At 44.3% G+C, this 15,927-nt stretch overlaps 1 protein-coding gene across 1 annotated transcript in view; it reads left to right on the top strand.

Moving 5' to 3' along the window:
• The window catches only part of LOC123492948 (CUB and sushi domain-containing protein 3-like), a 186,587-nt gene that overhangs the window by 39,719 nt on the left and 130,941 nt on the right, over nucleotides 1-15,927 (top strand). The window contains exon 4 of the mRNA XM_045226706.1: nucleotides 853-1,047. Coding sequence (XP_045082641.1) covers nucleotides 853-1,047 — 195 coding nt within the window. The remainder of the gene's footprint in view (nucleotides 1-852; nucleotides 1,048-15,927) is intronic.

The following is a 15,927-nucleotide window of genomic DNA, read 5'->3' as shown; positions in this document are numbered from 1 at the left end:
GCGCCTGTGGTAGCATTCTCTCTGTCTGTGTTCCAGAGTTAAGTAGCAGTGCCTGTGGTAACATTCTCTCTGTCTGTGTTCCAGAGTTAAGTAGCAGTGCCTGTGGTAACATTCTCTCTGTCTGTGTTCCAGAGTTAAGTAGCAGTGCCTGTGGTAACATTCTCTCTGTCTGTGTTCCAGAGTTAAGTAGCAGCGCCTGTGGTAACATTCTCTCTGTCTGTGTTCCAGAGTTAAGTAGCAGTGCCTGTGGTAACATTCTCTCTGTCTGTGTTCCAGAGTTAAGTAGCAGTGCCTGTGGTAAAATTCTCTCTGTCTGTGTTCCAGAGTTAAGTAGCAGTGCCTGTGGTAACAGTCTCTCTGTCTGTGTTCCAGAGTTAAGTAGCAGTGCCTGTGGTAACATTCTCTCTGTCTGTGTTCCAGAGTTAAGTAGCAGTGCCTGTGGTAATATTCTCTCTGTCTGTGTTCCAGAGTTAAGTAGCAGTGCCTGTGGTAACATTCTCTCTGTCTGTGTTCCAGAGTTAAGTAGCAGTGCCTGTGGTAACATTATCTCTGTCTGTGTTCCAGAGTTAAGTAGCAGCGCCTGTGGTAACATTCTCTCTGTCTGTGTTCCAGAGTTAAGGAGCAGTGCCTGTGGTAACATTCTCTCTGTCTGTGTTCCAGAGTTAAGGAGCAGTGCCTGTGGTAACATTCTCTCTGTCTGTGTTCCAGAGTTAAGTAGCAGCGCCTGTGGTAACATTCTCTCTGTCTGTGTTCCAGAGTTAAGTAGCAGCGCCTGTGGTAACATTCTCTCTGTCTGTGTTCCAGAGTTAAGTAGCAGTGCCTGTGGTAACATTCTCTCTGTCTGTGTTCCAGAGTTAAGGAGCAGCGCCTGTGGGAACCCTGGTGTTCCACCTAAAGCCATCCTAAACGGAACACAGTTCAACTTCGGGGCCAAGATCCGCTACAGGTGTGTGACGGGCTACGTGTTGGACGGACACTCACTCCTCACCTGTGTCCTCAACACAGGCAACATGGCCGTCTGGGACTTCCCTGTCCCCATCTGCAGAGGTGAGACTGGCTTTAATAACCTGGGCTGTGTCTCAAATGGTAACCTATTCCCTACAACTACAGTCCTATGGGCTCTGGTCAAAAGTAGTACACTGTAAAGCGAAAAAGGTGCCATTTTGGACTCAGCCATGATTCCATCATATTGACACAGTGGTATTGGCCCTTGGGCTCGTATTTCTTTCTAGATTGGCTCTTGAATCAGTGCAATCTAGTTTTTCGATTTGTCTGTTTGAGGCTGTGGCAATAAACTAGGACGAAATTCCAACACGTTATTGAATCTTGGATGTTCCACGGAAAATATAATGGCTCGAATACTGTAACTGTAGTCTTGTCGCTATGCATTCTGATTTCCTGTTTATCTGTGAAGAGCCACTGGCTTTGATCCTTGTGGTTGACTTAGGTTGGAATTCAATCATAGAAGAATGCAATGTGTTTTCTCTCAGGTTATTTACCTAGGCTATATCTGAGGTGACTACCACGTTATGGCTGACACCACCGAGTATGGCCTAGGATGCGTCCCAAATGGAACCCTATTCCCTATTTAGTGCACTACTTTTCATCGGGGCCCTATATAGGGAATAAGTAGTGCACTATATAGGGAATAAGGTTCCATTTGGGACACAGTCATTACCCTATATGCACTCAAAGATGCAGGTGATATGAAGGGCTTCCTACTGTACACAGGAACAGATTGAATTGGTCATCATAGATACAAATTTATTTATGGGGAATGACATTTCTCCACATAGAAAGGGCCGCCTATCTCATCCCCCACGAATAGTTCAAGATCTGACTGTTACCTTGATCTGTCCACAAGTGTACAGTGTAGCCTGCTACCCTCATGTTGATATGATAGGCAGCAGTTCACTGCAGGAGGTATTACTACACTGACCCTCCAACTCATGACCTATTGATCACTTATTCTACACTAACTCAATATAACTAATACTAGGTCCTAGGATATTTACTGACCAAATGTATTTCACAAACTAGTAGCATTGAGGTATCTTTTTTTGGAGCCTGTGTGTAGCTGCCGTTAGTTTCCACGGCGTTGGTTCAGTGTTCTGCTGTCTAACCAACCCTAGAACCCCAGTAGTTGCCGTTAGTTTCCACGGCGTTGGTTCAGTGTTCTGCTGTCTAACCAACCCTAGAACCCCAGTAGTTGCCGTTAGTTTCCACGGCGTTGGTTCGGTGTTCTGCTGTCTAACCAACCCTAGAACCCCAGTAGTTGCCGTTAGTTTCCACAGCGTTGGTTCAGTGTTCTGCTGTCTAACCAACCCTAGAACCCCAGTAGCTGCCGTTAGTTTCCACAGCGTTGGTTCGGTGTTCTGCTGTCTAACCAACCCTAGAACCCCAGTAGTTGCCGTTAGTTTCCACAGCGTTGGTTCAGTGTTCTGCTGTCTAACCAACCCTAGAACCCCAGTAGCTGCCGTTAGTTTCCACAGCGTTGGTTCGGTGTTCTGCTGTCTAACCAACCCTAGAACCCCCAGTAGTTGCCGTTAGTTTCCACAGCGTTGGTTCAGTGTTCTGCTGTCTAACCAACCCTAGAACCCCAGTAGTTGCCGTTAGTTTCCACAGCGTTGGTTCAGTGTTCTGCTGTCTAACCAACCCTAGAACCCCAGTAGTTGCCGTTAGTTTCCACAGCGTTGGTTCAGTGTTCTGCTGTCTAACCAACCCTAGAACCCCAGTAGTTGCCGTTAGTTTCCACAGCGTTGGTTCAGTGTTCTGCTGTCTAACCAACCCTAGAACCCCAGTAGCTGCCGTTAGTTTCCACAGCGTTGGTTCGGTGTTCTGCTGTCTAACCAACCCTAGAACCCCAGTGGTTGCCGTTAGTTTCCACAGCGTTGGTTCAGTGTTCTGCTGTCTAACCAACCCTAGAACCCCAGTGGTTGCCGTTAGTTTCCACAGCGTTGGTTCAGTGTTCTGCTGTCTAACCAACCCTAGAACCCCAGTGGTTGCCGTTAGTTTCCACAGCGTTGGTTCAGTGTTCTGCTGTCTAACCAACCCTAGAACCCCAGTAGCTGCCGTTCGTTTCCACAGCGTTGGTTCAGTGTTCTGCTGTCTAACCAACCCTAGAACCCCAGTAGTTGCCGTTAGTTTCCACAGCGTTGGTTCAGTGTTCTGCTGTCTAACCAACCCTAGAACCCCAGTAGCTGCCGTTAGTTTCCACAGCGTTGGTTCGGTGTTCTGCTGTCTAACCAACCCTAGAACCCCAGTAGTTGCCGTTAGTTTCCACAGCGTTGGTTCAGTGTTCTGCTGTCTAACCAACCCTAGAACCACAGGCTCAGGTCACATATGTTGCCTCTCTCTTAGAGGAAAGCCAAATCAAGCTCGTCCTTAATGATAATATTTTGCCCCAGAGGTATGCAAAAGAAAACATAACCACCAACCACTATCTCCCTGTGCAATCTTAATGCACTGAGAGGAGGAGAGGAGGAATCCAGAGAAGAGGAGAGGAGAGGAGAGGAGAGGAGAGGAGAGGAGAGGAGAGGAGAGGAGAGGAGAGGAGAGGAGAGGAGAGGAGAGGAGAGGAGAGGAGAGGAGAGGAGTGGAGGAGAAAAGAGGAGGAGAAAAGAGGAGGAGAAAAGAGGAGGAGAAAAGAGGAGAGGAGGGATAAGCCCTTCTGGCACTGGCAGGCTGTTCACGGCGCTGGAGCCTGAAATACTTTTTAAATGGCATATTGGTGCAACATATGCTGGTGAATTGGCTGCTTGGAAGTGGTAAAAAGCTGCAGATTGAGGATTATGTGGTTGTCTGAGACATAGGCTTGCAGCTCAAATGGCACCCTATTCACTATATAGTGACCCATAGGGCTCTGGTCAAAAGTAGTGCCCTATATAATGAATAGGGTGCCATTTAGGATGTGCAGTACATAGAGCGTTATCTTCTCTCTAGCTGCAGTACATTCCTTTCAGGCCAACACGGTGCAGACAGTGCTGCTTGGGCCACTCTCCCCTCTCCTCTCCTCCCTCCCCTCTCCTCTCCTCTCCTCTCCTCTCCTCTCCTCTCCTCTCCTCTCCTCTCCTCTCCTCTCCTCTCCTCTCCTCTCCTCTCCTCTCCTCTCCTCTCCTCTCCTCTCCTCCATCCTTCACCCCTCTCCTCCTCTCCTCCGTCCCTTCACCCCTCTCCTCCTCTCTTCCTCTCCTCCTCTCCTCCTCTCCTCCTCTCCTCCTCTCCTCCCTGTTCTTTCAGTCAGTCTCCAACCTCGTAGACATACAAATAAACTGAAACATTGGGTGTTTCTCAAAATGCATACCACCGTGCTCCGAGCACACAATTTGGAGCACGGGAGGGTCGGCGTATGAGATCAAATCAAAGTATGAATTATGCAAACCGGAGCACGGAGGGCACTTCTCAAATGCGTACTCCATTTGTACATATTTTTAAGCGTGCATCGATGCAAGCTTCAACAGAAAGTATGCACAGAAATATGATGCAATTACGTAAAAAATTACACAACATTTCCATTATCTTAGCTGAAGCGAGAGAAAATACACTCCGACTTCGGAATGAAATGTTGACTATTCACATGTCACGTGTTGCCTGACTACAATATTTTATCTTGATACGTTAATAAATACACGCTGTATTAATGAACTGTATTCTTGAACGTTTACCTGCCTACAATACCCACTGTAGTTTGCGTAGATCGCAAGCCCATAGTAAGTCAATAGGGCTAGCTACTACTGCTACTACTGGCTAGCTACTAGTACTGTTAGCTAGCCATGGATAATTGTTAGCTAGCTAGCTACCCACGAAGACTTGACATCTACCTTGCATAACATTCGTTTTAGGTTACGTTTGCCTGTTAAACTATCTGGGTTAGCGACATTATTACGATTCACATATAGCTAGCTGATAGTTATGAAGTAAAACGTTTGCTTTGTGTATATCTTGTTTCGTCTCTTGCCATTGTTGCCCTGGCTGGAAGAAGTTTCAGTGAATGGGTAAGTCCATAGTAAGTCAATATGGCTAACTGGGTAGCTAGCTAGCCACAAATAATTGGTTGCTAGCTACCCACAAAAAAATGTACATCTACTTTGCATAATATTAGTTTTAGGTCATTTTTGGCTGTTTAACTAGCTGGCTAGCTAGATTATTACGATCCACATATAGCTAGCTGATAATTATGAAGTAAAACGTTTGCTTTGTGTATATCTTGTTTGGTCTCTATTGTTGCCATTGTCCTGGCTGGAAGAAGGTTCAGTGGATGGGGAGGTGCAGCGTGAGGTAATACAGTAGGGGGGGAGTGCTTCTCAAATGTAATGTTTTATGTGTTCTCCACACTCTCGTCCTCACAAGAACGTACTCAAGAGAACGCTAAAATGTTCAGGTGTGTTTTGAGGGCTGGTGGATGGGGATCGGTGGGAGGAAAGACTATTATTAGATATTGAGAAACAACCATAGTCTCTCCTCCTGCCAATCCCCCATCCACCAGCGCTCGAAACATCCCTGAACATTCAGCCTTCCATGTTTTGAGAATGTGTAGATTAGACAGCTCTCTTTCTCTCTGTCTTCCCTCAATTTATGTCAAAACCACATATGAATATTCAAATTGAGACATGTTGATGGGGATGTAACTAACACCCTTGATGTTGCTATTTTAAGCTTCCCACAATCCCTAATTCACGTGTCCCATTCATATTGCTGCATATCATTTCACTGAATCAGGTGCCATTCAGATTAAAAAATCCATCTAATCTGATTACAGTTCTGTTGTTGTTGTCAGAGCACTTACACCCATGATTTAACTCATCAACTCATCATCAAGCCTTTAGTTGAATCAGGTGTCTTGGTGCTACAACAACCACATGCACCCCTTTGGGTTCCCAGGACCAAGGATCAAGAACCGCTGCTATAGTGTGACTAGAAAAACGCTTAAAAGACAGATATCCCTCACATCCAATATCTATGCAGAAACAGGAGTTTCGTTAGCAATTAGCATGCGACTTTCAAAATACGCTTTTCTCTCAAACATATCCTCGTCATTTTCCGAACGCTTTTAAAACACGGAAGCCAAAAACGTGGAAACTACGGACACAACTTCCTGTGTGCTCGTCCATTATCATAATTCGTATGCGCGCCACTAGAAATCCCTGCATTAGCATGTTTCTGTTAGCTGATAGATCATGACAAAATACACCATATTACAGTCCTGCCAATGTGTCTGGACCTAATGGTTCTACACCTGCATTACTAGCTGTTTGGGGTTTTAGGCTGGGTGTCTGTACAGCACTTCGAGATATTAGCTAATGTATGAAGGGCTATATAAAATAAAATTGATTGATTGATTGATTGAATGGACTGCTGAGAAAACCCCCATAATTGATCCAAATGATTGGCCAACCAGGCAGGGTAGTTGCAGTTATTTCTAAATGAATGTGCATTCACATGATACAGTGCATTCGGAAAGTATTCAGACCCCTTGAGTTTTTCCACATTTTGTTGCGTTACAGCCTTATTCAAAAAATGTTTTGAATTGTTTGTTTTCCCTCATCAATCTACATACAATATCCCATAATAAAGCAAAAACAGGTTTTACAAATAAAAAACAGAAATACCTTATTTACATAACTATTCAGACCCTTTGCTATGACACTCAAAATTGAGCTCAGGTGCATCCTGTTTCCATTGATCATCCTTGAGATGTTTCTACAACTTGATTGGAGTCCACCTGTGGTAAATTTAATTGATTGGACATGATTTGGAAAAGTACACAAATGTCTATATAAGGTCTCACAGTTGACAGTGCATGTCAGAGCAAAAACCAAGCCATGAGGTCGAACAAATTGTCCGTATAGCTCCGAGACAGGATTGTGTTGAGGCACAGATCTGGAGAAGGGTACCAAAACATTTCTGCAGCATTGAAGGTCCCCAAGAACACAATGGCCTCCATCATTCTTAAATGGAAGAAGTTTGGAACCACCAAGACTCTTCCTAGAGCTGGCCGCCCAGCCAAACTGAGCAATCGGGGGAGAAGGGCCTTGGTCAGGGAGGTGACCAAGAACCCGATGGTCACTCTGACAGAGCTCCAGAGTTCCTCTGTGGAGATGGGAGAACCTTCCAGAAGGACAACCATCTCTGCAGCACTCCACCAATCAGGCCTTTATGGTAGAGCAGCCAGACGGAAGCCACTCCTCAGTAAAAGGCACATGACAACACGTTTGGAGTTTGCCAAAAGGCACCTAAAGATTCTCTGGTCTAATGAAACCAAGATTGAACTCTTTGGCCTTAATGCCAAGCATCACGTCTGGAGGAAGCCTGGCACCATCCCTACCGTGAAGCATGGTGGTGGCAGCATCATGCTGTGGGGATGTTTTTCAGCGGCAGGGACTGGGAGACAAGTCAGGATCGAGGGAAAGATGAACGGAGAAAAGTACAGAGAGATCCTTGATGAAAACCTGCTCCAGAGCGCTCAGAACCTCAGACTGGGGCGAAGGTTCACCTTCCAACAGGACAACGACCCTAAGCACACAGCCAAGACATCGCAGGAGTGGCTTCGGGACAAGTCTCTGAATATCCTTGAGTGGACCAGCCAGAGCCCGGACTTGAACCCTATCTAACATCTCTGGAGAGACATGAAAATAGCTGTGTAGCGACGCTCCCCATCCAACCTGACAGAACTTGAGAGTATCTACAGTGAAGAATGGGAGAAACTCCCCAAGTTCAGGTGTGCCAAGCTTGTAGCATCATACCCAAGAAGACTGGAGGCTGTAATCGCTGCCAAAGGTGCTTCAACAAAGTATTGAGTAAAGGGTCTGAATACTTATGTACATTTAATATTTCCATTTTCTATTTGTAATACATTTGCTAAAATTTCTAAAAACCTGTTTTTGTTTCGTCATTATTGGGTATTGTGTGTAGATTGATGAGGGGGAAAAAACAATTTAATTAATTTTAGAATAAGGCTGTGATGTAACAAAATGTGGAAAAAGTCAAGGGGTCTGAATACTTTCCGAATGCACTGTATACAGTACGCTATTCACTGCAGTTTACAGCCTAGACTACGATTTTGTACTCACTTGAAAACAAGAATAACATTATTCATTACATTGTGTTGTCGTAGCCTAGGTAGGATACATTTATTTTCCTTAAAAAACCGTAAACAATAGGTTAGCTTTTCGAGCTGCGTACCCGGGGACTGGGTGCCATTTGGGATTTGCGTCCATTCTATTAAGACCCAGGAGACATTAGGCCCTATTATATGGACTACATTTAGGGCGTCCACAAGGGGAATTTAAACTACAGGACCCTTTATGGAAAACCACAGCAGAATCGGATGGATTAGTGTCTGGTACTGCTAACCCCCCCCCTAATACGATCAAGGGTTGAGTCCCAAATGGCACCCTATTCCCTATATAGTGTCCTATGGGCACTGGTCAAAAGTAGTGCACTACATAGGGAATAGGGTGCCTAGGCTACCTATGATTTTATTATCTGCTAAACTCTTTTTTGGTGTAAATTGACTGGATATATTCAATGCAGTATTAAGCCTAAGATTGAGTTTATGACTTATGGACTAATATGCATACGCTATAAACTTAGGCTATAGGCTACATCTCCAGCTTGTCTGTCTTCATTGTTCTGGTGCGCAATGACGCACCTGGCCTCTCCACTGCCACGGCTATTCCTCTTAAATTTTGTGGAGTCCCAGGAAAAGCCAGACTACAAAAGCTTGTTGGACACTTATTTCGACTTATTTTCTTTAGCCTGCTAATAGCATATTGGAGGAGAAATGCACGCTTGCCACATCATTAACGGGCGGGGAGATGGAAAGGAGAAGCACATAAGTCTACCTAGCGTTATTATCACAACAGAATTAGCCTACTAGTAAGTCTAGCTAGTGTTATTATCTCAACAGAACTAGCCTCCTAGTAAGTCTAGCTAGCGTTATTATCACAACAGAACTAGCCTCCTAGTAAGTCTAGCTAGCGTTATTATCACAACAGAACTAGCCTCCTAGTAAGTCTAGCTAGCGTTATTATCACAACAGAACTAGCCTCCTAGTAAGTCTAGCTAGCGTTATTATCACAACAGAACTAGCCTCCTAGTAAGTCTAGCTAGCGTTATTATCACAACAGAACTAGCCTCCTAGTAAGTCTAGCTAGCGTTATTATCACAACAGAACTAGCCTCCTAGTAAGTCTAGCTATGAAATAAATACATATAAAATTACGCTTATACATGTTTACTTTTATTCTCTATCAATTGACTCGTTCAAATAATTTACTCTGGCAAGTTTGCCATTGGTGCGCTGCAGTAGGGAAGTAAAGCGGAAGTGGAATCCATCACTTCCGTTGTTTGGCTGTGCCCATAGCAACATTCGAAAATGAGGTGGATAGCTCTTTCACAAAGAAAACCTCAAGATAGAAATTACACACAGTCTTATACTTCTTCCCTTTGGAAAAAATGTGTAGGTATAAAAACAAGTGTTTTATATCAGATAAAAGTCAAACAAGATGAGAAATGTAATCCCTCCTTGAGTAGTAACAGAAAGATACCTGATCCTGGTAATGTAGATCAGTTCTGTTAAAACAGAGAGACACCTGATCCCGGTAATCAGTTCTGTTAAAACAGACAGATACCTGATCCTGGTAATCAGTTCTGTTAAAACAGACACCTGATCCTGGTAATCAGTTCTGTTAAAACAGACAGACACCTGATCCTGGTAATCAGTTCTGTTAAAACAGAGAGACACCTGATCCTGGTAATGTAGATCAGTTCTGTTAAAACAGACAGATACCTGATCCGGACGCTTATAAGAAATCCCGCTACGCCCTCAGACGAACCATCAAACAGGCAAAGCGTCAATACAGGATTAAGATTGAATCCTACTACACCGGCTCTGATGCTCGTCGGATGTGGCAGGGCTTGAAAACTATTACGGACTACAAAGGGAAACCCAGCCACGAGCTGCCCAGTGACGCGAGCTTACCAGACGTGCTAAATGCCTTTTATGCTCGCTTTCGCATCATGCTGTGGGGGTGCTTTGCTGCAGGAGGGACTGGTGCACTTCACAAAATAGATGGCATCACGAGGAAGGACAATTATGTGGATATATTGAAGCAACATCTCAAGACATCAGTTAGGAAGTTAAAGCTTGGTCACAAGTGTGTCTTCCAAATGGACAATGACCCCAAGCATACTTCCAAAGTTGTGTCAAAATGGCTTAAGGACAACAAAGTCAAGGTATTGGAGTGGCCATCACAAAGCCCTGACCTCAATCCTATAGAAAATGTGTGGGCAGAACTGAAAAAGCGTGTGCGAGCAAGGAGGCCTACAAACCTGACTCAGTTACACCAGCTCTGTCAGGAGGAATGGGCCAAAATTCACCCAACTTATTGTGGGAAGCTTGTGGAAGGCTACCCGAAACGTTTGACCCAAGTTAAACAATTTAAAGGCAATGCTACCAAATACTAATTGAGTGTATGTAAACTTCTGACCCACTGGGAATGTGATTAAATGAATAAAAGCTGAAATAAATCATTCTCTCTACTATTATTCTGACATTTCACATTCTTAAAATAAAGTGGTGATCCTAACTGACCTAAGACAGAGAATTTTTACTAGGATTAAATGTCAGGAATTGTGAAAAACTGAGTTTAAATGTATTTGGCTAAGGTGTATGTAAACTTCCGACTTCTACTGTATGTGAGAATGCTGTTCATTGACTACAGCTCAGCGTTCAACACCATTGTGCCCACAAAGCTCATCATTAAGCTCAGGACCCTGGGGCTAAACACCTTCCTCTGCAACTGGATCCTGGACTTCCTGACGGGCCACCACCAGGTGGTAAGTGTAGGTAACAACATATCTGCCACGCTGATCCTCAACACCGGGGCCCCTCAGGGGTGCGTGCTTAGTCCCCTCCTGTACTCCCTGTTCACCCACGACTGCGTGGCCAAACACGACTCCAACACCATCATTAAGTTTGCTGACGACACAACAGTGGTAGGCCTGATCACCAACAACGATGAGACAGCCTATAGGGAGGAGGTCAGAGACCTGGCGGTGTGGTGCCAGGACAACAACCTCTCCCTCAATGTGAGCAAGACAAAGGATCTGATTGTGGATTACAGGAAAAGGCCCCCATTAACATCAACAGGGCTGTAGTGGAGCTGGTCGAGAGTTTCAAGTTCCTTGGTGTCCACATCACCAACAAACTATCATGGTCCAAACACACCAAGACAGTTGTGAAGAGGGCACGACAACACCTTTTCCCCCTCAGGAGTCTGAAAATATTTGGCATGGGTCCCCAGATCCTCAAAAAGTTCTACAGCTGCACCATCGAGAGCATCCTGACCGGTTGCATCACCACCTGGTATGGCAACTGCTCGGCATCTGACCGTAAGGCGCTACAGAGGGTAGTGCGTACGGCCCAGTACATCACTGGGGCCAAGTTTCCTGCCATCCAGGACCTATATACTAGGCGGTGTCAGAAGAAGGCACAAAAAATTGTCAAAGACTCCATTCACCCAAGTCATTATCTGTTCTCTCTGCTACCGCACGGCAAGCGGTAGCGGAGCGCCAAGTCTAGGACCAAAAGGCTCCTTAACAGCTTCTACCCCCAAGCCATAAGACTGCTGAACAATTAATCAAATGGCCACCCAGACTATTTACATTGACCCCCCCCTTTGTTTTTACACTGCTGCAACTCGCTGTTTATTATCTATGCATAGTCACTTTACCCCTACCTACATGTGCAAATTACCTCGACTAACCTGTACCCCCGCACATATACCCCCTGTATATAACCTTGTTATTGTTATTTTATTGTGTTACTTTTGATAATTTTTTACCTTATTTTATTTAGTAAATATTTTCTTAACTCTTTCTTGAACTGCATTGTTGGTTAAGGGCTTGTAAGGAAGAATTTCACGGTAAGGTTGTATTCGGCGCATGTGACAAATACCATTTGATTTGATTTGATTTGAATCTGGTAATGTAGATCAAGTTCTGTTAAAACAGAGAGAGGTCCTTAATCTCCCAGAACCATCTCTCTCTCTCCTCTTACACTATTACACACTCGATGCATCCCAAAATGGCACCCTATTCCCTATGTAGTGCACTACTTTTGACCAGTGCCCATAGAGCACTATATAGGGAATAGGGTGCCATTTGGGACTCAACCCTTGATCGTATTATTAGGGGGGGTTAGCAGTACCACACTCTAATCCATCCGATTCTGCTGTGGTTTTCCATAAAGGTCCCTGTAGTTTAAATTCCCCTTGTGGACGCCCTAAATGTAGTACATATAATAGGGCCTAATGTCTCCTGGTTCTTAATAGAATGGATGCAAATCCCAAATGGCACCCTTTTCCCTATGGCCCCCTGGTAAAAAGTATTGCACTTTAAAGGGTGCCATTTGGGACACAGTTTTTGTCTCTTTGTGGGCCCCATTGTTGTGCTGTCATCACAGTACTACTGTTGTTACAGAACGAACCAAGCCTCTTCATACTGTCTAGTGTGTGTGTGTGTGTGTGTGTGTGTGTGTGTGTGTGTGTGTGTGTGTGTGTGTGTGTGTGCGTGTGTGCGTGCCTGTACGTGTGTGTCAGTGGAGAGTCGTGTTGTCAGTACAGTTGTCAGAGAACACAGAATGTCGTCGGCCTGTTTGATGATGCGTTCCCTCGGCTCTTCCATTAGGTTGACAATAATTACACCAGGCCTGCCTCTGCGTCTCTCTCTCTCTCTCTCTCTCTCTCTCTCTCTCTCTCGCTCTCGCTCTCTCGCTCTACTTTTTCTCTCTCTCTCTCTGGAGTGGAGGTGGAGGGAGAAGTGTATTCCTGGCTTGGCTGGAGATTTGGCTGGTAGTCCCGGTCAGCCCTCGTCTTTCCCCAGATAAGCAGTTAGGCACCTGCATGGTCCCTCGTGTGCCGAAGAGGGAGATGGTTTAGCTCTACCACTAGTGGCATTGACTGGGTCCTAAATGGCCCCCTATTTCTTGTATAGTGTGCTACTTTTGACCAGGGCCCATAGGGGAATAGGGTTTCATTTGGGACGCAATCCCCTGTTCTACTCTTGGCTCTACTACTAGCCAAGAGGATCTCTGGATGTTCCCTGACATGCTATCTATCTAGCATGCTATCTATCTAGCATGCTATCTATCTGACATGCTATCTATCTAGCATGCTCTCTATCTAGCATGCTATCTATCTGACATGCTATCTATCTAGCATGCTCTCTATCTAGCATGCTATCTATCTGACATGCTATCTATCTGACATGCTATCTATCTGACATGCTATCTATCTGACATGCTATCTATCTGACATGCTATCTATCTAACATGCTATCTATCTGACATGCTATCTATCTGACATGCTATCTATCTGACATGCTATCTATCTAACATGCTATCTATCTAGCATGCTCTCTATCTAGCATGCTATCTATCTGACATGCTATCTATCTAACATGCTATCTATCTAGCATGCTATCTATCTGATATGCTATCTATCTAGCATGCTATCTATCTAGCATGCTATCTATCTGACATGCTATCTATCTAACATGTGTTGTAACTAAATAATGATGCTAATTATGCTGTGAGAACAAGGAATCCGCTGACACTGTCCTCGATTATAATAGTTTTATTACATTGAAGATCTCAGCGCCAATTTACAGACTTCTGCAGACATCTGGAGAACAACCGGCCCAATCTCTGATATGTTGTTACTACCCGTCCTTTGTTTCAATCATGGTATTTATAATCTGCGACATGATATGGGTGGTTTCCCCTACAGACCAATCCCAGGACTCCACATAACAGACTTCCTCTGTTTTAGGGTGCCCCTATAGAAATGCTTTCCAGATGCTTCCTCAAGCTGAGTCAACATCCTCTAAGACACCATTTGCAGACGTCAGCAAAGTCATAAATTGTTTAGACACTACAGATGCTATCTATCTAACATGTTAGCTATCTAACATGCTATCTATCTGATATGCTATCTATCTGACATGCTATCTATCTGACATGCTATCTATCTAACATGCTATCTATCTGACATGCTATCTATCTGACATGCTATCTATCTGACATGCTATCTATCTAACATGCTATCTATCTAACATGCTATCTATCTGACATGCTATCTATCTGACATGCTATCTATCTGACATGCTATCTATCTAACATGCTATCTATCTGATATGCTATCTATCTGACATGCTATCTATCTGACATGCTATCTATCTAACATGCTATCTATCTGTCATGCTATCTATCTGACATGCTATCTATATATCTGACATGCTATCTAATGTAAAAATATATAAATGTTCTCACTCTGAGTGCATTCCTAAACTCAGCTACTATTTCAGTTGGATATATTTCAGTTGGGGATTCTCAGGCGCTGCTATTATGATGATATTGTTTACAACAACAATGTTCAGATGCTGTTCATGCTAGTTAATCAAAAATAGCAAAAAGACTAAGTGTTTCATGGAACATATTTCATTAATTACTATTAATGAAAACAAATTGATTGCTCTCAAGTTCACAAGACTCCCATTATTCGGAGAATGCTATAGATCATTATCACATGTACATTGAGGGAAAAAAGTATTTGATCCCCTGCTGATTTTGTACGTTTGCCCACTGACAAAGAAATGATCAGTCTATAATTTTAATGGTAGGTTTATTTGAACAGTGAGAGACAGAATAACAACAAAAAAATCCGGAAAAACGCATGTCAAAAATGTTAGAAATTGATTTCCATTTTAATGAGGGAAATTAGTATTTGACCCCCTCTCAATCAGAAAGATTTCTGGCTCCCAGGTGTCTTTTATACAAGTAACGAGCTGAGATTAGGAGCACACTCTTAATGGGAGTGCTCCTAATCTCAGCTTGTTACCTGTATAAAAGACACCTGTCCACAGAAGCAATCAATCAATCAGATTCCAAACTCTCCACCATTGCCAAGACCAAAGAGCTCTCCAAGGATGTCAGGGACAAGATTGTAGACCTACACAAGGCTGGAATGGGCTACAAGACCATCGTCAAGCAACTTGGTGAGAAGGTGACAACAGTTGGTGCGATTATTCGCAAAAGGAAGAAACACAAAAGAACTGTCAATCTCCCCCGGCCTGGGGCTCCGTGCAAGATCTCACCTCGTGGAGTTGCAATGATCATGAGAACGGTGAGGAATCAGCCCAGAACTACACGGGAGGATCTTGTCAATGTTCTCAAGGCAGTTGGGACCATAGTCACCAAGAAAACAATTGGTAACACACTACGCCGTGAAGGACTGAAATCATGCAGCACCCGCAAGGTCCCCCTGCTCAAGAAAGCACATATACAGGGCCGTCTGAAGTTTGCCAATGAACATCTGAATGATTCAGAGGAGAACTGGGTGAAAGTGTTGTGGTCAGATGAGACCAAAATCGAGCTCTTTGGCATCAACTCAACTCGCCGTGTTTGGAGGAGGAGGAATGCTGCCTATGACCCCAAGAACACCATCCCCACCGTCAAACATGGAGGTGGAAACATTATGCTTTGGGGGTGTTTTTATGCTAAGGGGACAGGACAACTTCACCGCATCAAAGGGACGATGGACGGGGCCATGTACCATCAAATCTTGGGTGAGAACCTCCTTCCCTCAGCCAGGGCATTGAAAATGGGTCGTGGATGGGTATTCCAGCATGACAATGACCCAAAACACACGGCCAAGGCAACAAAGGAGTGGCTCAAGAAGAAGCACATTAAGGTCCTGGAGTGGCCTAGCCAGTCTCCAGACCTTAATCCCATAGAAAATCTGTGGAGGGAGCTGAAGGTTCGAGTTGCCAAACGTCAGCCTCGAAACCTTAATGACTTGGAGAAGATCTGCAAAGAGGAGTGGAACAAAATCCCTTCTGAGATGTGTGCAAACCTGGAAACATCTGA

This window comes from Coregonus clupeaformis, chromosome 17 (assembly GCF_020615455.1).
Source record: "Coregonus clupeaformis isolate EN_2021a chromosome 17, ASM2061545v1, whole genome shotgun sequence".
NCBI lineage: Eukaryota > Metazoa > Chordata > Actinopteri > Salmoniformes > Salmonidae > Coregonus > Coregonus clupeaformis.
The sequence above is the reverse complement of the archived record's forward strand: the minus strand, read 5'-3'. Positions and strand labels throughout refer to the sequence as shown.